At 35.0% G+C, this 26,527-nt stretch overlaps 1 protein-coding gene across 5 annotated transcripts in view; it reads right to left on the bottom strand.

The window, feature by feature from the left end:
* Positions 1 to 26,527, bottom strand: part of SBF2 (SET binding factor 2) — a 470,059-nt gene that overhangs the window by 245,179 nt on the left and 198,353 nt on the right. For all 5 annotated transcript variants that reach the window (XM_059931110.1, XM_059931111.1, XM_059931112.1 and 2 more), the window contains exon 3: positions 16,460 to 16,597. In XM_059931110.1, coding sequence (XP_059787093.1) covers positions 16,460 to 16,597 — 138 coding nt within the window. The remainder of the gene's footprint in view (positions 1 to 16,459; positions 16,598 to 26,527) is intronic.

The raw sequence follows: 26,527 nt of genomic DNA on the forward strand, positions 1-26,527 counted from the left end.
CCACAGTACTGTGAGCCACTATCATCACTTGTCTGGGTTATTTTAACAGCTTCCTTTAGTCTCCTCTGTTCCTCTTTAGCCCCACTTTGCTTCCTTGCTGCTCCTCAAACATGCTGGGCATGCTCCCACATAAGGGTCTCAAGCACTTTGTTATTCCTTTGCCTGGAATAGATACAATAAATAATTCCCTCATCTCCCTTAGGTCTTCATTCAAGCAAACTTCTGCTCTGTTAAGCCTCTGTTGGCACCCTACTTGAAAATGCAATGCCCTAACACTCCCTATATCCCCTTCCTTAATAAAAATAAAATATATTTTATTTTTCTCCACGGCATGACAACATATTATCTATTTCACTAATCTTTGTTTTCTGGTTTGTTTATCTCCTCCACTAGAATGTGCTCCACAAAGACCAGGATTTCTGTTTTGTTCACTGGTAATTTCCCGGTTACTAAACCAAGAGCTGGCCACATAGTTGATACTTACTTAATATTTGTTCACTGCATTCATGCAGGAATGAATTTTCTTAGACTAGTTTTCTGGGTATTCTACCAAGGGAAGGTTTTTCCCCCTACTTGTGGAGGCCAAGAACTGTATTTCTATCTCCTTTGGAGCCCGTATAGTTTCTATACAGTGAAATATAACCAAGTATTAGATGTCTATGGAATGCACACATCCAAAGGGAAATATCTGTTTACTTTTTATTATGTGTGATAAGATCCATATGCTCTTGAAAGATTTTCATTTGTTACAAAGCAAAAGCTAAAATTAGGTTGGGTGGTTCCTGGAATTCTTAGAAATAATAAAAATGTGATGAATATGAATTTACCAAAGATTTCCACACTTAATGAATCATATTCTTTGCGGATTACTAAGAAATTTTGTCCTTTCAGGACAAAAGAATGAGTAAAATTCCTGAAAGAGATAAAGCTATCCACAGTTTTATGAGACTGTGATACATGCCCTAGAGTACCGTGAGAAGTCAGCTTGAGTTAAGTGCATAACCATTTCATATAAATGACCATTAACCTGCATTAACCTAAACATAAAATAGAATGCATTGGTCATTGTTTAAAGCTATCCTTTTATTAAATATTCACTAACTGGAATAATTATTAACAAGAAAGAAAAAAGGTCCGATATAACGTTAATCGATATTAAATAAAAACAATTCCATTTTTCTTTTTTTTTTAATTAAAAAAATTTTTTTTTCTTTATTTTATTTTTGGCTGCTTTGGGTCTTCATTGCTGCATGCGGGCTTTCTCCAGTTGCCCCGAGCGGGGGCTACTCTTCATTGCGGTGTGTGGGCTTCTCACTGCGGTGGTTTCCCTTGTTGCAGAGCACGGGCTCTAGGTGCGCGGGCTTCAGTAGTTGTGGCAGGCGGGCTCAGTAGTGGCTCGCAGGCTCTAGAGTGCAGGGCTTAGTTGCTCCGTGGCATGTGGGATCTTCCCAGACCAGGGCTTGAACCTGTGTCCCCTGCATTGGCAGGCAGATTCTTAACCACTGCACCACCAGGGAAGCCCAATTCCATTTTTCTTTACATCTTTTTAACTTTTTATTTTATATTGGAGTATAGCTGATTAACAATGGTGTGATAGCTTCAGGTGCACAGCAAAGGGACTCAGCCATAGTCTTTACATCACTTTTTATTATAGATTTTGACCTTTACTTCGTAAATGTGCTATAAATCATAAGATGCTGTTATTCTTAATTCCAATAGCTCTCCTGTAAGAATACAATGTCCCAAGTTTAGAGAAAGTTCATATTCCTTTTTTCAAACCAAAATGTACTGCTGTGATTAAAAAAAAAAAAAAATTCTTGTTTATAATAAGGCTTACTCCAGGAGATAGTAATGACGTGGTTTTGGTTAAATTTTTCTATAAGTAATCTATCATGTAAGGGAATAGTGCCTCTTCTTTATAGCTGCTAGAATACCTTTCGTGTAATAACTATGTAGTGATACTAACTTTGTTTTGCATTATACAATGACAGATTTTCACATGTCGAAAAGATGTGAGAAACTTAACAATAAGCAGGAAATCAAAAACACAGGATACAAATGTAATAGATATTGTAATAATGATTGGAAATTTAACATTTTATAGTATAAAACATTTTCACGTATTTTATCTCATTGAACAATATTTACAAGCCTTCTTCTAAGCTAAGATTATTCCTTGGTTTTAGTAGGTCCCATTAAAGATACAAATTTACCTTAAATACTGTTTACTGAACTGCCTCACACTGACTTATAATGTGACCTTATCTCTTATACGTATCATAAGCACATGCCACAACTTGCCCATTTATTGATATTTTTTCTACCTATTGTTAGTACGGATCACATCTGCTAGTGGGATTCCCAGCTTCTATGTAGTTTACATTCGATGTAGCTCTCATAGTCTTCATGCTTCAATAATATGGGATAAATTAGTACCCACCATAGCAATCTGCCCTAAAAGTACTATTGCCTTAGAAACATATCCTAAGATCAAAATGTTAAAAATTATTAGAATACTGACTTTATGGAATGACTCCACAGAGCAGATAGGCACAACCTTTAAGAAGCTTATCCTGTCACTCAGGTCAAATACTTCAGTCTCATCTCTGTTGTACTCCTGATGCTTGATTCCTGTCTCTTCTACCTTGAAAAGACTAGTTGCATCCAATATCATCTGTGCTAAGTTCATTTTCAACAACACTGTTTCATACTAATTCTCCCTACAAAATTTTGTTAAACACTCATTTTAAAAGGAGGATGAAAGGAATTATGCAAGTAAAAAACTTCCAGTTCTGCATTTCCTTTTTGAAAAGTAAGTAATTTATTACAGTGTACCATTATATAGAGTTGCCTCAGTTAAGCAATTTAAAGACTTTAAGATTTTCCAAAATTGGAAATAAAAAAGTTTTAAGTAGTTGCAAAATTCTGTAAGGTCTACAGTTCCCCCAGCAAACTTCTTCATTTCTTGCCAAATAATCCCTTAATCATGTTGACACGTCTATATGACAAAACCTAGTTTATCCTTGCATTGGTCTGGAAAATAATGACTACATGAAACATACAAATTTTAGGATAACAAGGCTTCAGACAAATCAGGCCACTAGTCTTCAGAATCCAGTTTACCTCTAGCAAAGAGAATATCCTGATATTTCCCCCTTCAGCAGCTCCTGTGTGCTACAGTATTCCAAAGGTAGGACAAATTCATTTGTAGGGTTACTATATATTCACCCAGAAAGCTCCGTATTTTTAAGTGGCGCATAGTCCGTAATTTTTTAAAAAAAATATACTCATAAGGCAGCATTTTCCAAAGTGTTTTCTGCTGGAAGCTAACAGATACTGCTTAGCAAAAAAGATCTCCTAATCAAAACATTTTGGAAACAGTAAGTTAAAGCCAAGTTAAAAAGGTTTCTTTACTGCAGGATTTTTCGGACTTTGATATGCAAATATTATTTCTACAATGCCAAGCAAAGGAGATATAATATAAATTATTTCTCCAACTTACTGGACCACTGAAACCCTGTTTATTACAGAGCATCGAGAGGACCTAGTGCCCTATGGAACACATGCTGAGAAAGGCTGTCACAAGCTATTTTAGGACAGAAAATGTATGAAACTGAAATATGTATATATTCCTGTGTTCTGTATCCTTAGGAGGCTAGGTTAATACAATGTTTATTTCATAAATATATTATTATAATTAACATCTGTTTCATTAATTCTCACATTTCATAAAGTAAAATAAGATTTGAAAAGATGAGAAAATGGACAAGACTGCTGGGAGCTCGGGTGCTTTACAGCTGCCCTAAGAAAATATTCAGCATGCCTGTGGCCCATTCTCACCAGATGAGTTAGGAACTTCTACTCTGGACCAGTGGTTCTCACACTTCAGTGTGCAGCAAAATCACTGAGGGCTTGCTAAAATATATTTTTGGGTCTCACCCCTAAAATTTCTGATTCAGTAGGTCTGAGAATTGACATTTCTAAGAAAGTCCCCAGTGATACTGATACTGCTGATCCAGGGACTGCACTCTAAGAACCACAGTTCTAGGCTAATTAATATGAGAATATAAAAGAAAACAATAACTGTAACATATATTCTACATGCCAGACACTGTACTAAGCATCATACCAGTGTTAATAATTCATTTATACAATCAAGAACTTATTAAATACTATTTTCTAGTAAAGGAAACCAGGACTCCCTGGAGAAATGACATTCTATATTTGGGCCAGAAAAATGTACAAAATGAGACTATTCATCTTAGTCAAAAAGTAAAGAATCTGTCAAAGACTAACAGAATCAAAATACATAAAAATCACAGCTGATTGAAACTCAACAAATACACAAAAATCCATGAGTTCATAATGATAATTTTTTAATTGGTCACTACTGAAGATTGCTAGGGTACCAATCTACTACTTTGAAAATTTTTAAAAATAAGGGGAAACAATTGTCTTCTCTATCAAACTGTGGTCAATGAAAGCTCTTTTTAATAGTTGAATTTCAGTCAATAAATGCAGAAGGAATAATAGAACGAGGAAATTACCTTTTGCAATTCCTACTGAAATAATGTATTTAGGCAATGATCATCAATAGATCCCAAACTATTAAGTGAAAGGCTGGCACTACCCCAAACCCACAAATCAATCATAAATTACTAAAAGTAGAACAACCAGAAAATAAGTTCATCTTGATGTAACACAATAGGAAGTACAGTACAATCTTTGCTTTAAAAATTGAATGTGAATCAATTAAGCCTCTAGATCTAAATATTACTTTATGCAAACTATAGAGAGTAGAGGTACAAGTTAAAAAATAACATGGAGAATTAATCAGCCAAATCCAGAATATAGAGCATTCCATAGAACTGGGACAAATGACCCAGTTCTTCTACCACCCCCAGAAGAGGGACTGTTACAGAAAGAAGTTAAGAAATATCAACCAAATACAATGTGTGGAACTTGTTTGAATAAACCAAGACATTTTTGAGACAATTTTTTTAAATTTAAAAATATGTAAGTTGGATATTAGATAATATTAAGGGGTTATTCAAAATTACAATTAATTTTGTTAAAAATTATAATGGCAGATTGGTAATCTAAAGAAGTCTTTACCAGTTAGAGATACATACTAAAATATTTGCAGGTGAAATATGGTGTCTGGGGTTTGCTTTTAAATGTCTCTCCCTAAAAAAAAAAAAATCAAGGATTTAGATTTTAAAAGATTGACAAAATGCTGATAATTTTTAAAGCTGGGTCAAGTGTAATGGGATTTATTATACTACTCACTTAAATTTTCTATTTGTTTCAGAATTTCCATAATAAAAAATGAAAATAAAACCTTCCTTGTGTACCTACTATATGTCAGTGTTATTCCGAAGTACATTCATTCATTTCACCCCTTTTCTCTGATCACATTTCGTTTGCTAACATACCAAAATGTCTTTTGTCTGAACTGCATCATTATTGGTTCATAAACACGTTTACAAACACATTAAAAGACTCCAAAGTGATACAACTAAATAAAAAATTTAGACAGGTCTATCATTTTTTAAGGTAAGTCATATAAAGCAACCTCACATCTATCATATTTTACTGATTACTTAAAAAATTTTATAATCACATTGCCTAGTTGGATAATTCTGGGAATATGTTATCAAAAGTTTAATGCTTGTGATTTTTGACAGTGTTACTGTATCTTAGAGAGATAAGAGCCAACATTTTTAAAGTTGCACAATTATACTTTGGATAGTTTGTATCCCTAAGTTCCTCTTCTTTAGACTTCCAAATAATGTGTCATAGTATATTTGGTATGAAGTAATTCACACCAAATGAGAATTAAAAGATCTATTTTTGAATTGATGATATGATCCAAAAATAAAAGAAAAACACATTTTTTTAAAAGTACATAATTAACTGTTCACAATGAAAACGGGAACAACATTAATGATGACCTAGAAAGGAACATCATCTGGGCTTTAATATTATCTTTTTCAAATATTACCTCATTGTTTTTACCATTTTTTGGACCAATTCCAAAAGATATTATCTCTCTGTTCTTCACACAGAAAAGCTGTTACATAATTCTGGCTAGCGTCTACTACCTAAGTGAACTTATATAGGAGCCAGAACTCTTCTAACTTATTTACATTTTCAGAATCTTAAAAAACTCATATGAAGCAGACTCTAACTTTCTGTAAGGTGATTGTAAATACTAAATAAATTACAATGTTTTGGTCCAGTTAAAATGGCAAATAGGAAAATATCTGAGCTAAAAAGAAAAATAATTTTGAAACATTGATTCCAAATATACAAGAACCCTAATCTTGGTTTTTAATATTATTCCCTACTCAAATGAGCCAGGGCTCCTTGGAGAATTGGCTGATTTCAAGGCTGAGGAAGGGAAGGAAAAAGATGATCCTGGATCAGCTTGTTATGAAAGAAAGTTTAAAAATGCTAGAAAAACGCTTGATGGGGCTTGTCAAGAGAACACAGGAACCACTCTGAAGGGTTGCCCACTGGTCAAATCCTGAACAATCTGGGCATTAAAACAGTGAAAACCATTAATTATATACTACTGAAGAAAAAAGAAACTGGAATACATGAATCTATAACTCACATAGATAGACAAGACAGAAAACGTAAAATGTCAACTGCTGACTGGTAAAGGTACAGGTAGAGAGTGTGCATAGTTGGAAAATAATCAGTTTGCAACCATCATAATAAAAATTGGCACAGGCAAGAATCATCACTAAATGCTGAATCTGGCAGGGGGGATAATTAATGAGTAATAGAATATTTGCATAGTCTTTTTTTTTTTTTTAATAGCTATTTTATTTATTTATTTATTTATTTATGGCTGTGTTGGGTCTTCGGTTCGTGCGAGGGCTTTCTCTAGTTGCGGCAAGCGGGGGCCACTCTTCATCGCGGTGCGGGGACCGCTCTTCATCTCGGTGCGCGGGCCTTTCACTATCGCGGCCCCTCCCGTTACGGAGCACAGGCTCCAGACGCGCAGGCTCAGTAGTTGTGGCTCACGGGCCCAGCTGCTCCGTGGCATGTGGGATCTTCCCAGACCAGGGCTCGAACCCGCGTCCCCTGCATTGGCAGGCAGATTCTCAACCACTGCGCCACCAGGGAAGCCCTGCATAGTCTTAAAGTATCTTACCACTCATGGCTTATTAGTCGCAAGCAAAGAAAAAAAAAATAGCAACTATACAATGGAGATATCTGACAATCACCAGACTAGGTACTCAAAAAGAACAGCATCAGTAAGGCAGGTGCGTAGCAGACAGACATTGTGTACTTCCAGATGTGTGCCCTTAGTAGGACATACACTTAGTATTCCAAATGCTGGTAGTAATCTAATTACTGATGTATAACCTGAATCTAAAGTGAGAGACATCAGAAAAACAAAAAATATTAAGCATTCTATTTAAAAGGGGCATTGGGACCTGCATTATTTGAAAATGTCAAAGGCTGAGCAACTATTCCAGATGAAGACAGACAAAAGATAATTAAATGCAATACAGAATTTTAAATTACATCCTGTACTGGAGGACCAAAAGGTGGGGGGGGAGCATAAAGAGCATTAGGTCAAATGACAAAATTGAATGGATGGTAGATGAGATAAAGGTATAATATTGATATTGATTTTCTGATATTGATAACCATACTATGTTTACATAAGAAAATACTTATTCCTATGAAACATACACTGAAGACTTTAGGGCAAAGGGAAATGATGCACACAAATTTGTCTCAAATAGTTCAGAAAAAAATTTCTGTGTGTGTGTGTAAGGTGAAAGAGGGAGTAAGGGAAGGAGAGAGGGGTCTATTAAAGAGAATTAATATCTATGATAATAAAGAAATGGGACAAAATATTTTAAATGGGCAAATATAGGTAAAGGGTATATAGATGTTTGCAATATTCTTGTAACTTTTCTGTAAGTTTGAAATTATTTCCAAATGAAAAGTTTGAAAAATATCCAAGAATTCCTAGAACCTCTCCAAAAATGCCTGCTATAAGTCATCCTGTATTGATTTCTGTAAGTTTAATTGGGCTTCCTAGAATCTCTTTACACCTGCTAAATTGTCTTTTTTTAATCAGGTTTATAGAGGTATAATTGACAACATTTTAAGATATTTAGAGTAGTGATATGACGTATGGATACACTGTTAAAGGTATCCTCCATCTAGTTAATTAATACATCCATCACCTTAGATACTTTTTTTGTGTGTGTGGGGGGAGATGAAAACATTTAAGATCTACGCTCTTAGTAAATTTCAATCATACAATACAGTGCTATCAACTGTAGTCATCATGTTTTACTAGAGATCCTCAGACCTTATTAATCTTATAGCTGAAAGTCTGTATTATTTTACCAACCTCTCCCTATTTCTTGAAAGCTTCAGCCCCTGGTGACCACTATTCCACTCTCTATCTCTCTTGAGTTTGACTTTTTTGTTGTTGTTGTTGTTAAGATTCTACATATAAATGATACCATACAGTATTTGTCATCCTCTGACTTATTTCACTTAGCATAACCATCCATGTTGTTATGAACAGTAGGATTTCCTTCTTTCTTATGACTGAATATTCCATTGTGTGTATGTATGTATGAAATATATATGTGTGTGTTCATATGTATGTATGCATGTATATAAAACATCTTTATCCGTTCAACCGTTGATGGACACTTAGCTTGTTGCCGTATCTTGGCTATTGTGAATAATGCTGCAATGAACATGGGAGTGCAAATAACTCTTCGATACCCTGTTTTCATTTCCTTTGGATACCCAGAAGTGGGATTGCTGGATCATAAGGCAGTTCTATTTTTAATTTTTTTAAGAACCTCCATACCATTTTCCATAGTGGTTGCACCAATTCACATTTCCACCAACAGTTCACAAGGGTTCCCTTCTATCTACAGCCTTGACTACACTTGTTACCTCTTACCTTTTTGAAAATTGCCATTCTAACAGGTATGAGGTGATATCTCATTATGGTGTTGATTTCCATTTCCCTGATTAGTGACGTTGAGCATCTTTTCTTGTACCTGTTGTATGACTTCTTTGGGAAAATGTCTATTCAAGTCCTTTCCCATTTAAAAATTGGATTGTTTGGTTTTTTGCTATTGAGTTGCATGAGTTCTTTATATATTTTGGATATTAACCTCTTAACAGATATGTGGTTTGCAAATATCTTCTCCCATTCAGCAGGTTGCTTTTTGATTTTGTTGATAGTTTCCTTTGCTGTGCAGAAGGCTTTTAGTTTCAAGCAATCCCACTTATTTTTGCCAAAAGTCATTGGCAAGACCTTTGTTAAGGGGCTCACCCCTTAAGTTTTCTTTTAGAACTTACTCGGTTTCAGGACTTACTTTCAAATCTTTAATCCATTTTGAATTTATTGTTGTGTATGGTGTAAGATAGGGATCCTGTTTTTTTGTTTGTTTTTGCATATAGCTGTCTAATTTTCCAAACACCATTTATCAAATAGACTATCTTTTCGCCACTGTATATCCTTGGCTCCTTTGTTGCAAATTAATTGACTATATACACATGGGTTTATTTTCCAGGCTCTGTATTCTGTTTTATTGATCTACATGTCTGTTGTTATGACAATACCATACGGTTTGATTAATAAAATTTTGTAATACACTTTGATATTAGGAAGTGTGACTCCACCTTTAACCTTCTTTCTCAAGAATACTTTGGCTATTCAGAGTATTTTGTGGCTCCATATGAATTTTAGGATTCTTTGTTTTATTTCTGTGAAATATGCCACTGGACTTTCGATAGGGACTGCACCATATCTGTAAATTTCTTAGAGCTGTATGGACATTTCAACATTATTAAGCCTTCCAATCCATTAGCATGGGGTATCTTTCCATTTATATGTGTCTTCTTCAATTTCTTTCATTAATGTCTTACACAGTTTTCAGGATACAGATCTTTTACCTCCTTGGTAAAGTTATACCCAGGTATTTATTCTTTTTCATGCAATTATAAATAGGACTATATTCTTAATTTCTCTTCCTGATAATTTGTTGTTAGTGTATAGGAACTCAATTGATTTTTGTTTATCAATTTTGTATCCTGCGACCTTACAGAATTCCTTTATTAGTGCTAACAGTTTTTTGGTAGTCTTTAGGATTTTTTATATATAATATCATGTCATCAACAAATAGAGACAGTTTTATTTCTTCCTTTCTGATTTGAATGGCTTATATTTCTTTTTCTTGACAAATTCTTTTAGCTAGGACATCCAATACTATGTTGAATAACAGTAGCAAGAGTGGGCGTTCTTGACTAGTACTGGATCTTACAGGAAAAACTTTCAGCTTTTCACCATTGAGTATGATGTGAGCTGTGGACTTGTCATAAAGGGCCTTTATGATGCTTAAGTATGTTCACTCTATACCCAGTTTGTTGAGAGTTTTATCATGAATGGATGTTGAATTTTGACAGATCTCTCTGCATCAATTAAGAAGATCATATGAATTTCATCCTTTTATTTTGTTAATGTGGTGGATCACATTCATTGATCTGCATATGTTGAACCCTGCATCCAGGAATAAATCCCACTTGATCATGGTGTATGATCCTTTTAATGTATTGCTGAATTTGGTTTGCCTTTATTTTGTTGAGAATTTTTGCATCTATGTTCATCAGGGCCTGTAGTTTCCTTTTCTTGTAGTGCCCATGTCTGTCTTTGGTATCAGTGTAATGCTGTCCTTGTAAAATGAGTTTGAAGGTGTTTCCTCCTCTTCTCTTTTTTTTGGGGGGGAAGAATTTGAGAAGGATTGTTATTCATTCTTCTTTAAATGCGTAGCAGAATTGACAAGTAAAGCCATCTGGTCCTCGATTTTTCCTTGGTAGGACGTTTTTGATTACCAATTCAATATCTTTACTACTATTGCTCTGTTCATATTTTATATTTCTTCATGATTCAGACTTGGTAGGTTGTATGTTAGTAGGAATTTATTCACTTCTTCTAGGCTGTCCAATTTGTTGGTGTGTATTTTTTCACAGTATTCTTATGAGCCTTTGTATTTTTGTGGTATCAAATCTAACATTTCCTCTTTCATTTCTAATTTTGAGTCCTTTCCCTTTTTATCCTGCTGAGTATAGCTAAAGGTTTGTCGATTTATCTTTTCAAAAAAAAAACAACTCTTTGTTTCACTGATTTTTCTTCTATTGTCTTTTTACTCTGTTTCATTTATTTCCACTCTGATATTTGTTATTTCCTTCATTCTATTAATTTTGGGCCTAGTTTGTTCTTCTTCTTCTAGCTCCTTCAGGTGTAAACTTAAGTTGCTTATTTGAGATTTTACTCTTTTCTTAATGTAGGTGTTAATCACTATAAATTTCCCCCTTATATCTGCTTTTGTTTTTGCTTTAGCCAATAAATTTTGGTATGCTGTATTTGCATTTTCATTTGTCTTAAGGTATTTTTTTATTCCATTTAGTTTATTCTTTGACCCATTCAGTAGTATGTTGTTTAACCTCCACATATTTGTAAATTTTCCAGTTCTCTTCTTGTAATTGATTTCTAGTACTATACTTTTGTGGCTGGAAAAGAAGCTTGATATGATTTCAATCTTCTTAAATTTATTGACTTGTTTTGTGGCCTAACACATTACCTATCCTGGAGAATGTCCCACATGTGCTTGAGAAGTATGTTTATTCAGCTGCTGTTGTATGGAAGATTCTATGTATGTCTGTTAGGTCCATCTGGTCTAACATACTGTTTAAATCCAGTTTTCTGTATTGATTTTCTGTCCGGATGATCTATCCATTGTTAAATGTGGCTTAAGTCTTCTACTATTATTGTATTGCTATCAATTTTTACCTTCAGATTTACTTTATATGCTTAGGTGCTCTGATAATAGATGCATAAATATTTATAAGTGTTATACTCTCTTGATGAGTTGACTACTTTATCATTATACAATGACTTTCCTTGTCTCTCATTACAGTTTTTAGTTTAAAGTCATTTTGTCTTATATTAAGTATAGCTACCCTAGCTTTCTTTTGATTTCCATTTGCATGAAGTATCTTTTTCTACCCTTCATTTTCAGTCAATGTGTGTCCTTAAAACTGAAGTGAGTTTTGTTCTAGGTCTTTTTGTTTTTTTTTTTAATCTATTCAGCCACTCTACATCTTTGGATTGGAAAATTTAGTCATTTTACATTTAAATTAATTATTGATCAGTATGTATTTACTACTGTCAATTTGTTTCCTTGCTGTTTCAAAATTCTTTATTTATCTGTATTTTAGTATATATTTACCATTACAAGTGAGATTTATACTTTCATATGTTTTCCTGTTACTAATTAGCACCTTTTCATTTCAGCTTAAAGAAGTCCCTTTAACATTTCCTGTAAGGCCAGTCTAGTGGTGATTAGCTTCTTTAGCTTTTGCTTGTCTGCAAAACTCTTTCTTCTCTTCTTCGACCCTGAAGGACAACTTGCCAGGTGGAATATTCTTGATGGACAGTTTTTTTTCTCTCAGCACTTTGAATAAATCTTGCCACTCTTCTCTGGCCTGCAAAGTTTCTGCTGAAAAATCTGATCATCGTCTTATCAGGGTTCCCTTTTATGAACAAGTTATTTTTCTCTTGCTGTTTTAAGATTCTCTCTTTGTCTTTAACTTTTGACACTTTAATTATAATGTGTCTTGGTGTTGGTCTCTTTGGGGTCATCTTATTTGGAACTCTCTGGGCTTCCTGGATCTGAATATCTGTTTCTTTCCCCAGGTTAGGAAAGTTTTCAGCCATTATTTCTTCTTGTAAGTTTTCTGCCCCTTTCTCTTTCTCTTCTCCTCCTGGGACCCCTATCATGCGAATGTTGGTTTGCTTGATGTTATCTCCTAAGTCCCTTAAGCTATCTTTATTCTTTTCCATTTTTTTCATTTTGCTGTTTTAATTAGATGATTTCCACTGCCCTGTCCTCATGTAAACTGATCCTCTCTCCTGTGTCATGTAGTGCGCTGTTGAACCCCTCTATTGTATTCTTCAGCTCACTTACTATACTCTTCAGCTCTGCGACTTCTATTTGGTACTTTCTTACACTTTCTATTCCTTTGTTGAAATTCTTACTTTGTTCATCCATTCTTCTCCTGAGCTCAATAAGCATCTTTATGACCATTATTTTAAACTCTTTATCAGGTAAATCACTCATCTCCACTTCATTAAGGTCTTTCTCTGAGGTTTTACCTTGTTCTTTCATTTAGAACATATTCCTATTTCTTCATTTTCCTTGACTCTCTGTGTTGGTTTCTATGCATTATTTAAAACATCTACCTCTCCTAGTCCTGAAGGAGTGGCCTCTTGTAGGAGATGAACCTTAGTATTCAAACCTGCCCTAGCTCTTGGTTGTCTCTCAAATCTTTATGATGGTCCAAGCAGCCTACTTTATTCTTAGTGCTCACTGTAGTTGAGGGTATACCAATACCTGATAGTGTCCCAAAGGGGAGGATCATAGTCAGCACCTAGATTCAGGTGGATTGGAAGCCAGACCTTCAGGTAGCAGCTTTTAATGTATGCAAATATGTATCTTTCAGTGCAGACTGGGAGATGGGTGTTTCTGTCTGCTCCCTCTGCGCTGAGCCTTGGGGGATAGCCAGTTAAGAACTTCGTTTGCTACAATCCTGTGGGACCTGGGAGCTCAAGTCCTGTTGGCCACAGAGTCAAAGGTTTAAAAGGGTGTGTCCCTTGGGCAGCAGCTGCAAAATCTGGGGCGCCAAACATGTGCACAAGCTCTTTCCAAGAAGAAACCAGTGAACTGGAGCAGGCTAGAGAGAGAACAGTGATGGCACCTGCCAGATCCCTGGTCTCCAAACAGAATCAAAATTAGCTCCTAGATGTGTGCTAAGTTAGAAACCTGACCCTCAGGCAGTAGCTTTTAAAGTATGCAAACAGGATTCATTCAGGCAAAGACTGACAGATGGGTGTTTCTCTCTGCTTCCTCCATGCTGAGCCAGAGCAAATCCTTGAAAACCCATTAAGAACTCTTTGCTTGTTATAGTCTGGTGGGTCTCATGAATAAAAGCCCCATTGTTTTTCAGAGCTAGGTGTTTTTGGGTCCTTACCTCAAGTGGAAGTCTAAAAAGATGGGGGCTAGATGTTGGGTCCAAACCCTTCGCACCTCAGGGGAGGAGCTGGAAGTTGTAAGTTGCTTCGCAACTGCATGTCTCTCTGCCAGGGGACATTTATGGTGAGACTGCATCTCAGCCTTTTCTACTCACTTCAGTGTGGATATATTCTCGTTTGCCTGCTATATAGGAACTGCTCGGCTAGTTTCTGGATTTCTTTCAGCAGAAATTGCTCCGTGTGTAGCTGTGGATTCAGTGTGTCCATAGAAGTGAGTTCAGAAGCTTCCTATGTCACCATCTTGGACTGAAACCCCCTACATTGTCTTAATGTATTACTTTTCTGTGAGTTTATTTGGGGGCTAAGGGGTTGGTAATGATGGAGAGAAGAAGAACCCAAATAATCACAGTTAGTTTCATTAGATAATTCTAGGGAGTTGTAAAGAGGTACCCTCAAGAATATGGAAATAAAAGAAAATACTGCATTCTCAGCACTGACTTATGTTCAAAAGATCAACAGAGAAATGAAAGGTCACCTGAAAAAGATAGCAAGGCTCTCAACAAGAGAACATTTTTTCTTATTTAGACTGAATTGACCAAAATGGGAATTAGATCGGCTATTTGTTGGCAACATCCACCCGAACACTAATCAGGACAGAAATGACTAGAATCATAGACATCTAAGTTTTCTGTCTGAATTGACAACATAATCCCTAATTTCAAAAACAGTTGGCCCCGAACAATGCAGGGTTTAGGGGTGCCGACCCCTCTGTGCAGTCAAAAATCCACATATTAACTTTACGGTTGGCCCTCTGCATCCACATATTCAACCAACGATGGATCATGCAGTACTGTAGTATATAGTTACTGAAAAAAATCTGCGTATAAGTGGACCCATGCAGTTCAAGCCCATGTTGTTCAAGGGTCAACTGTATAAACAATGGGCTGTGTTAATCTGGCAAGTGTTAAATATTTGACATCAAATATTCCTTGGTTTTATTCCACAATCAAAATGCTTCTGATTTTGATATGGCTTCCCACAAAGATCTGACAATAAGGAGAAAATGTGCTGATAATATAGATAATGTATATTTTGTTCTATATAACCTTTTAACTTATCACTGTAAATTAAAAAGCTAGCATGCTGGTTTTAATACATCAGTCTAATGAACTTGGATAATGTGAGTCTGTACCATGAAAGGTGGTTTGTCTCCTCTTGTACTGAAAAATGAAATTTCTGCATCCAGAAAATTCAGATCTTGGCATTTAATTAAAATAACAAAAATAACAAATGCTCCTTTGTGAGGTCATTTCAGAAAGCAAGCCAATCCTTTTCCCTGGTGGTGATACTCATTCATCTGTATGTAGCAGAAAGCACAGCAGATAATGCAATTGGCTCACTCAACATCCTGCAAACTGTTTTATAGTTTCCTTCTCATACTATAGGGCCTTGAAAGCAAAACAAGCAAACAAACAAATAACAACAACAACAAAGTTTTTCTGATTCCTTTGGGGGGGGATCTGCATGCAATCTGACTGACACAACGAAACAACCCATATGACACTTAAAGCATAAGTCACCAACGTGTGATAGGGGCTACACATGGGAGAATGGATTTTTTTTAGTGTGATTATTGTGAAGGTTGTATTGTCTGGTACCCAACATCATAAGTGTCAAGTGACAAAAGGTTGAAAAAGTATGAACAGCCCCAAGCTAGGCAGTTCCTAGTACACAGAACTGGTTCCCTGCTCACCCCTTACCCATGAAATTACATAAACTACCCAATACTTTCTCATAAATCCTTTTCTGAATAAATTAGAGACAGTAGATCCAGTTGTTTGAAACTGAGAGAACCCCAGCTAATACTCTGAAAGACCCAGTATTTTTAATTTCTATAGTTCTAGCCTATTAATGTCAGTCCCATCATTTTGATACTACCACCACTAATAATAATGAGTTAACAGTTACTTCAGCACTTAAAAAATAATATCAAGCATTGTGATAAGTGATTTATAAACATTCTGATTAAATGCTCTATATTCTGTGAAAGACACCTCAGGAGAAAGACTGAAAGGGAAAAACCACAGGTTCATCATGAGAGGATACAAATCTTCTTAATAAACCAATTTGCAGATATGCTATTCTTAGAAGTATGCAGATTATGAACAATATTTTAAAGAAGAAAAATTAAACTTGGACAATAACTTTACCTTCTTGCTCTCTTCTTCAACAATATAGTACCTCAGTCATTTTAAAGTAGCTCATAGAACTCAAACTTGCTATTCTAACAAAAACAAATATGGCATAATAAAAAGATTCCTAAATGCTGTCTCTTTGGCTGTAATTTGGCTAGAAAAGTTGCTGTACCTGAAGATTGATCTCTGCCTCATAAAAGGTTAGGCATGAGCAGTAATGTCGATCTGAGTCAATATCTGTCAGGACCACCACAAAAAACGTTGGCTGCTTCCTCTCTCTGGACAGCTGCCACCCTCCAGGTTGACAAAACTAAATGAGATAGAAAAAAAAAAATTGTCACATCTTAAAAGTATAAGGTAAATTTATTAGTTATAAATCCCTGAGAAATGTCTCCCCATTTAAAAAAATTTCCAGATGTGATACGTTACTTCAGCCAATATTTTTTAAAAATCACTTGCAGATTCATGATGTAGAATACTTTCACTAATGTGCATATGCATTTTATGAAGACAGCCTAGATTTTCCACAGATGCCACTCATTCTGAGACTGGGGTTGGCATATGTAGGAACAGATCACTAAGATGAAAACTTTGCACCATTAGAACAAATCATGAAATAAGTTGAAGATAAAGTGCTCAGTATCTACCATGGACAGAAAACAGAATTATTTTAAAATATCGTCATTAATCTAAGACTCTTCAATTCAGTACAATGAAAAAGATATCTTGTTCATCAAGACAGACCACATTCTGGGCTATAAAATACACTTTAATGTATTTAAAAGAATAGAAATCATATAGTGCATGTCCCAGACCACAATAAAATTAAACTAAAAATCAATTACAGAAAGATAGCTGGAAAATCCCCAAACACTCAGAGATTAAACAACACACTTCTAAGTAATACATGGATCAAAGACAAAAATCTCAAAAGAAATTTTCAAATATTTTTAACTAAATGAAAATGAAAATACAGCTTAACATTTGTGGGATTCAGCAAAAGCAGTGCTTAGAGGGAATTTTATAGCACTGAATTCATAGAGAAGAAAAATCTAAAATCAGTCATCTAAGCTCTATCTTAGGAAACTAGAAAAAGAAGAGCAAATTAAATCCAAGGTAAGCAGAAGAAAAGAAATAATAAAATTAGAGCAGAAATCAGTGAAATCTATTACAGGAAATCAATAGAGAAAAGCAGCAAAACCTAACGCTAGTTCTTTGAAAAAAACATTAAAATCAAGAAGTCTCTAGCCAGACAAACTAAAAATAAAAAAGAAGATACAAATTCCTAATATCAGAAATGAAAGAAGGGACATCACTATAGATCCTGTGGACATTAAAAAGATAATAAAGGGATACTATGCATAACTCTGTGCCCACAAATTTGATAATCTAGATGAAATGAACCAATTTCTTGAAAGATATAATCTGATAAGACTCACACAAGACGAAGCAGACAATCTGAATAGGCCTATATCTATTAAAGAAAATGAATCAATAATTAATAATCTTCCAAAATAGAAAGAAAGTATCATGCTGCAATGGGTTCACAGTGAATTCTACCAAACACTGAAGGATGAAACTAAAACATTCTCTACAATCTCTTCCAGAAGACTGAAGCCAAGGAAATACTTCCTGACTCATTCCATAAAGCCAGCATTATCCTAATGCCAAAAACAGAAAAAGAAATTACAATAAAACTATACATCAATATCTCTCATGAAGACAGATGCAAAAATCCTCAACAAAATATTTGCAAACTGAATGTAGCAATGTATGAAAAGAATTACAAACCATGACCAAATAAGCTTCATTTTGGGTATGCAGAGCTGGTTCAACATTGAAAGTCAATTAATCACATCAAGAAGCTAAACAAGAAAAAGTACATGATCATATCAATAGATACAGAAAAAGCATTTGAGAAAAACTAACACCCATTCATGATAAAAACTCTCAGCAAACTAAGCATAGAGGGGAAGTTCCTTGACATGACACAGAACATTTACCAAAAACCTACAGATAACATCATACTTAATTGTAAGAAACTAGAAGCTTTCTAGCTAAGATTAGGAACAAGGCAAGGTCATCATCTCTTACCACACCTTTTCTAAACTGTACTGAAAGTCCTAGTTAATTCAATTAGCCAAAACAAGGAAATAAAAGGTTTACAGATTAGGAAGGAAGATGTGTAACTGTCTTTGTTCCCAAATGACATGATTGTCTATGTAGAAAACCTGAAAGTAATAAGCAATTCCAGCAAGTTTCCAGGATACAAGGTTAATAGACAAAAGCCAACTGCTTTCCTATATACACCAACAATGAACTGTTACTTGAAATTAAAAACACAGTACCATCTTCATACATTAGCACCCCCAAAAATGAAATACTTAGGTATAAACCTAATAAATTATGTACAAGGTCTATATAAGAAAAATTACAAAACTCTGACGAGAAATCAAAGAAGAACTAAGTAGAGAGAAAGAGAGAGCAATTCCAATGTTCATCAATAGGAAGACTCAATATTGTCAAGTTTCAATTCTTCCCAGTGTGATCTACAGATTCAACGCAATCCCAAACAAAATTCCAGCAAGTTATTTTATGGATGTTGATAAACTAATGCTAAAGTTTATATGGAGAGGCAAAAGACCCAGAATAGCCAACTCAATATTGAAGGAGAACAAAGTTGGAAGGGTGACACTATCTGACTTCAAGACTTATTATAAAGCTACAGTAATCAAGACAGTGTGGTACCGGTCAACGAAAAGACAAATCAATAAAGCAGAATGGTGAGCCCAGAAACAAACCACACAAATATAATCAACTGAACTTTGACAACAGAGCAAAAGCAATACAATGGAGAAAAAATAGTCTTTTCAACAAATGGTGCTGGACCAACTAGACATTCATATACAAGAAAATGAATCTAGACACAGATCTTACACCTTTCACAAACATTAACTCAAAGTGGACCATATACCTAAATGTAAAACACAAAACTATAAAACTCCTAGAAGATGACAAAGGAGAAAACCTAGATGATCTTTGTTTTGGCAACGACTTTTTAGATACAACACCAAAATCATGAACCAGGAAAGGAATAACTGATAAGCTAGACTTCATTAAAATTTAAAACTTCTGCTCTGTGAAAGACACTGTCAAGAAAATGAGAAGACAAGCTAAGGACTGGGAGAAAATATCTGCAAAACACATATCTGATAATGTACTGTCATCTAAAACATACAAAGAGTTTTTAAAACTCAACAATAAGAAAGTGAACAAACCAATTAAAAAGGGGGCAAAAGATCTGAATAGATACCTCTCCAAAAAAGACATAAAGGTGGCAAATAAGCAAATGAAAAGATGTTCAATATCATATTTCATAAAGGAAGCAAATTAAAACAACAAGATACGATTACATACCTATTAGAATGGCCAAAATACAAAACAATGACAATGCCAAATGCTGACAAGAATGTAGAGCAACAGGAATTCTTATTTATCGCTGGTGGGAATGCAAAATGGTACAGCCACTTTGGAACACTGTGCGCCAGTTTCTTACAAAAGTAAACATACTCTTACCACACAATTCAGCTATTTACCCGAAGGAGGTGAAAACATATGTTCACACAAAAACCTGCACATGGATGTTTATAGCAGCTTTGTTCATAATTGCCAAAACGTGGAAGTAACCAAGATGTCCTTCAGTAGGTGAAGGCACATCCAGGTGACAGAATACTTTATTGTGCTAAAAAGAAATGAGTTATCAAGCCATGAAAAAACATGGAGGAAACGTAAATGCACATTACTAAGTGAAAGACGCCAGTCCGAAATGGCTACACGTGGTATAATTCCAACTACTTAACATTCTGGAAAATGCACAGCTATGGAGAGCAAAAAGATTAGTAGTTGCCTGGGGTTGGGGAGACATAAATAGGCAGAATTTAGAGGTTTTTTAGAGCAGTGAAACTATTCTGTATAATACTGTAACTGTGGATACATTTTATTATGCATTTGTCAAAACCTTTAGAATGTACACCAAGAGTGAAACCTAAGGTGAATTACAGACTTTGGTTGATAATGATGTGACCAATGTAAGTTCATTCATTGTCTGTAACAAATGTACCACTGTGGTGGGGGATACTGATATTGTGGGAAGTTATGCGTTTGGGGAACAGAGAATATATGTGAATTCTTCATACTATTGCTCAATTTTGCTGTGAATCTAAAAGTACTCTAAAAAGTAAAGTCTATCTCTAAAAACATGAAGAAAAAAATATCTGGATAACAGTATTGTTGAAGAGATGGAATAGAAATAGAAAGGAGCTCACCAATACAGCCGCTCTCTGTGCCAGATTACCTTCTGTTACCCTGCTTAATAACTGTGTAACCTGGAGCACTTTATTTAACCTTTCAGTGCCTTAGTTTCCTCATCTGTAAAAGGCAGAATATTAGTACCTATCTACTAGTACCCTTGGGAAGCTCACACAAGGTAACACATGAAAAGTACTCAGAATAGCCTTTGCCATATAATTCCGTGGTGTTAGTTATTATGATTATTACCCCCTTTGACCTAACCTTAGTTTCTATCATCACAGCTATAACACTTTCTTTCCCCTTCTTTACTAGTTTTTTCCTGCCTCTCCTTTCATTGCCTCATTGACTCCTTGACTCAGTCTAAAGAGACATCAGAAAAGTAATATTTGGATGACTTCCTACATTTAGAGAGACACATTAATCACGTTCATAGCTTCTCTACCAAATGAAAAATTCTACCCGACTCATTTCCTTGAGCAGACATCATGAGGAATACATAGAGAAACAGCATGAAAACCTTAAGGACACATTAATTAGTTAAGTGAAAATATTTTTCTCTACTACATTTGTGGCTTTTTTTTTTAAAATAAATTTATTTATTTATTTATTTATTTATTTTGGGGTGTGTTGGGTCTTTGTTTCTGTGCGAGGGCTTTCTCTAGTTGCGGCAAGCGGGGGCCACTCTTCATCGCGGTGCGCGGGTCTCTCACTGTCGCGGCCTCTCTTGTTGTGGAGCACAGGCTCCAGACGCACAGGCTCAGTATCTGTGGCTCACGGGCCTAGTTGCTCTGCGGCATGTGGGATTTTCCCAGACCAGGGCTCGAACCCGTGTCCCCTGCATTGGCAGGCAGATTCTCAACCACTGCGCCACCAGGGAAGCCCTACATTTGTGTTTTGAAATAGTAATTCATTGAACAAATATTTATTGAGCACTTCAGTATCACTTATTCTGTGAAGTCTTCTCTGAAGCTCCCCAGTTTCTCTGGCCCCCTCTAAACCAAAGAATCAAGCAGTTCCACTCATGTGTTCCAAACCGTTTTATACATTCTTATTATAGTAAATAATTATAATAACCTTTTCTTCCTATATATAGCACTAGAACTTATATATTTTACTAATCTGGTACAGAAAACTTGACTTGTCAATTTGTTTACATGTATATTTCTCCCTCAACAATTCATTTATCTAAGTTCCATGACTTTACATCTTTGGCTTTCCTGTGGCCACCATAAGCCTTTTTCATTCTAGAAAAGTAGCCCTCAAAGTGTGGTACACAGAATCATAGGAGTCCCGGTGGTCAAAACTATTATCATATTAATACTAAGAACTGGTTGTTTCTTTCACTTTGTTGACATTTACATTAATGGTGGAAACGTAATGGTGGGTAAAGTTGCTGGTAACTTAACAGTAATCAATGCAGCAACATCAAACTAAACTTGTAGTCACTGTATTCTTCAAAGCTACACATTTGCAATTAAAAAAAAAAGTTTCCGTTAATAATTTCCTTGATGAAGCAATAAACATTTTAATTTCATTGTAACTTGACCCTTGAGTATACAACTTTCAAAATATTCTGTTTCAAAGAGTAAATACACATAAAGCACTTTTGCTGCATATAGAAGTATGATAGTTGTTTAGAGAAAAACTACTTGTGTAGATGTTTAAGTTGTGAGCTGAACTGTTCTCTTTTTTCCCCCAAGAACACCATTTTTTACTTGAAAGAATAACTGACAAACATGCTTATACAGTCTTATGTATTTGGTAGACATTGTCTCAAATGAATGAAATGGGCCTTTCACTTCAAGATACAGATCTGAGACTGTTTGTTACCAATGATAAAATGAACTTTCAAGCACCATCATGAGCCTGACAGCTTTGCATTCCTGATTAATATGAGAGTATTATTAACTAATGTAATATTTTAAATACTATATGTGTCAACATTTGGAAGATCTGCATAACTCATTGATCCCTATTTGCCAAATGACTAATGCAGGATGTTATAAAATCATGCATGGATAAAAGATTTTTCAAAGTGCAAAGCCAACCAATAGATTTTATCGTAGCAGAGTAAATAAAAGTTCATTGATGCATTTATATATCTCACATTGCAACTAGCCTTTAAGATATTATTATTTGTTGAGTGTTGGTGTAGTATTCAAACAAGAGTTTCCATAAGTGTCTGAAAAGGCTATAAAAATACTCCTCTTGATATGGGGAGGGGGAGGGGTGAGATGTGACAGGGTGAGAGAGTGTCATGGACATATATACACTACCAAATGTAAAATAGATAGCTAGTGGGAAGCAGCCGCATAGCACAGGGAGATCAACTCCGTGCTTTGTGACCACCTAGAGGGGTGGGATGGGGAGGGTGGGAGGGAGGGAGATGCAAGAGGGAAGAGATATGGGAACATATGTATATGTATAACTGATTCACTTTGTTATAAAGCAGAAACTAACACACCATTGTAAAGCAATTATATTTCAATAAAGATGTTTAAAAAAAAAAATACTCTTTCCAACTACATATTCGTGAGACCTGATTTTCTTCGTATACTTCAACCAAAACAACGTACTGTAAAAGCATGAATGTAGAAGCAGGTATGAGAATCCAGCTGTCTTTTATTAAGCCAATATCAATGATATTTACAAAAATATAAAACAATACCATTCTTTTCCCTATCTTTTTTGTTATGGAAAATACAGTTATTTTTTCAAAAAATATGCTATTTAATATGCAATGGTTTACTGTCCTTTTTAAAATAAATAAATAGCTTATATTTTTCTAGTTGTCAGTTCTAACACAAAAATTAATAGATAAAACTACATAAACAAAACTCTTTGCAGATTCTCAATCATCTGTGAGAGTATAAAGTGTGAGACCCAAAAGTATGAGACTTGCTATTCTAGTAAGAATGCATGTTAATGTGTAACTAGCCTTGGCTTAAGCTACTTAGGTAGCAGAAAGGTATAATCTTTGGCAGAACTAAGGAGTTTTAACAGGTTAAACTTCTGGGTTTAACAAAACCCAGAAGTGTCTTTCAATATACTCGCGTCTGAGCTTGGGTATGAAATAATATAATGATACAGAGCCTGTGTCATCAGGTCTACTCATTCGACAAACAAGTCTTCTGATATAAAGTGAATCAGTTCTGTGAATTAATAGCAAATAATCGCATTCTCTTAGAGGTCTGTCATTCATTATCACAGCTGCTCATTAGGCTTGGCAAATGGTACTAAAAGCTATACACCATAGAATAACAACTATATATTTTCACATAATTTAAATGAAACTATAGGTTTTCAGTAAGGATTAAACTAAATCTCTTTATGTTAGTTCCAACTCAACCAACTTCACTGATTTCTCAAATCAAAGGTTCCCATCACAGAGAAGTGTTCACAAATAACAAATTAACTTTTGTAAGCGAATAGATATATTACTTAAACAAGCAATCAGATATTTTGCTGCTAAAACTAGAAAAATCAACTCATGCTAACTTTTCTCAAATGCTTTACACATACAGTGAATATAAAGAAAAAATTACAGAATAATAAAAGATGTCCATAGCATTACTGTGACTAATTTTAAAGATCTCTCAAAGGTGAAATGTTGTAGAAGGTTCTTGGGATAACAGTCACTCAATATTTTCCAAGACCTTCATACACACCTATAAATTTACAGCTCACTAAACCACATTTTACTGTTCAACCTGTAATTAAAAAAATTAAAGGTGTCTCTTTAAAAAAAAGAAGGCTGTAAGAAAATTCCTTCTCACAGAAAAAAATAAACACATAACATCCAGAAGGAGAATATGAGAGTTTAGGTAGGAAGACCTCCTTAGTTATTTAAATGGCCTCATTTCCCCAAGTTTACATTATAACAGGAATTCTGATTTTAAAAGTATTAACAGTAAAACTTGTGGGAAATTCCAAGGATCCTCTTTTTTGATTCAATAAGTACTTCTTCAAAACTAAGCTTAATGTGACCACAACTAAGATAGTAATGGTAATTCATGCTAGGCCTGGTCAGATATTTTTTACTAAATTTTTCACAAAGAAGCTGTCAAGATAGCTGGTCACACTGGTTACACATGAGACCCTTTATTTCATACATAAAAATACAGTTACATAAATGAATTATTTTATACTATGCATTAATATTATTAGAATCATACTTCATAAGAAATTTTGATGTTGCATTCTCAAATGAAATATATTAATACACACTGAGTAAATAAACAATAGCTCACATAACTGAGTTTACAGAAATGTTTTTTCAATGGATGAAAAGAAATGGCCTTAACCTCCGGTTAAATGTCTACTTTTCAAATTCATTGTATCATAAGATTAAGTAATAATCAAATTTGGTGTATCAGGAGATGATCCCACTATTAATGAGAAGTACTCCTCATAGGATTTGGATTTGAAATATAATAATGCTAGCTGGTTTAATCATTTCAAATCTTAACTAAAAGCGTGCTGAGAAAGTAATAAACAATGAGAGGGGAATTCCATGGCGGTCCAGTGGTTAGGACTCCGTGCTCTCACTGCTGAGGGCCTGGGTTAGATCCCTGGTCGGGGAACTAAGATTCCCCTCACAGTGTGGCCAAAAAAAAAAAAAAAACCCAAAAAACAATGAGGGAGTGGACACTGCATTTCTTGAACCTGAGCTCGAGTCACAATTCTGACAGGAATGTGAGAAAATGTTTAGACAGCTGGAAACAGAGTAGTCACTAAAAGACAGTAAGCAGAATGATAAGCATTAAACAAACAGGATAAAAATCAGGATTTTGCTCTCCCCAGTGTCTTTACTGGCAAACAGGAGAAAAAAATGCTATCACAGGTGCAAAACCTAAACTGTTTAGAATTGACTGTCATAACTGACTGGCCTACATTTTGCCCTCCTTTTCCAAGTCAATGAGGAAACACATCTATTTGGAGTGATACTATCAATGGACATACCATATATATGTCTGTTTCATAAATATATGAGTGTATATGCAACAATGTATGTTTTTGACTATTCCCTTCCACCTGACTCTCATCGTTTCCCACAGATCAAGCTCATAAAAATTTTACAACATATCTGGGAACAGCCAATATGGGGATTCCTTTTCAGGATGTTATCTGTCTTTATTCAGTTCCAGTTTTCTTTAAGACCTTGGCATAACCTGGACACAAATGACACCTCAAGGGTGCAAGGTTAGAACTGACAGACATTTTTAGGCTCCACATTTAATGCGTTACAAATACCAACTTTACTTGCTTGTTTCTTTAATTGCCCAAATGTATGAAGTAGATCATGTGCAAACAGGCCACCCACCTGCAAATAAAAGATAAGTGCCAATAACCCCTCGTATTTGTGAAACACTTTATATATAACTGTATCCCACAAGGTTTATTTTAAAAATGATGAAACCAAGGCTATGAGATGTTAAGGTGATACAGCTAGTGTGTGATAAAAGCAGGACTAGAATTCAAGCCTCTGTATCTCTACAAACTGTGTCTTCTCACTGCTTAATTATCTTTGTATATCACCTTGCGGATATTATTTTATGTTAATACGAATTTACTGTAGAAAAATCAGAAAAGAAAAAATGAAAATGAACTAAGTTCTTTAACATACAACCTTCCCTTGCAACCATTTATCTCTGGATGTACTTTTAATATAAAATGGGATATGTTATACATACAGTTATGAGTCTTGCTTTTCTCCACCTTCTGTAACATGTGTGTTTTCCCATGTACCTACATATTTTTAAGAAAATTATTTTTAATGACTGAATATTACACCAGCATATAGGTAAGCACCACAACATAACCAATTCCCTATTGTGGGTTGTTTATGTTGTTCACAATTTTTTTTCTTAATAATTGTGGGACAGGCGTGGTATTATGTAAATCTTCCCAGGCACGTCTCATTATGTTT

The sequence above is a fragment of the Balaenoptera ricei genome, chromosome 8, assembly GCF_028023285.1.
Source record: "Balaenoptera ricei isolate mBalRic1 chromosome 8, mBalRic1.hap2, whole genome shotgun sequence".
NCBI classification, from domain to species: domain Eukaryota; kingdom Metazoa; phylum Chordata; class Mammalia; order Artiodactyla; family Balaenopteridae; genus Balaenoptera; species Balaenoptera ricei.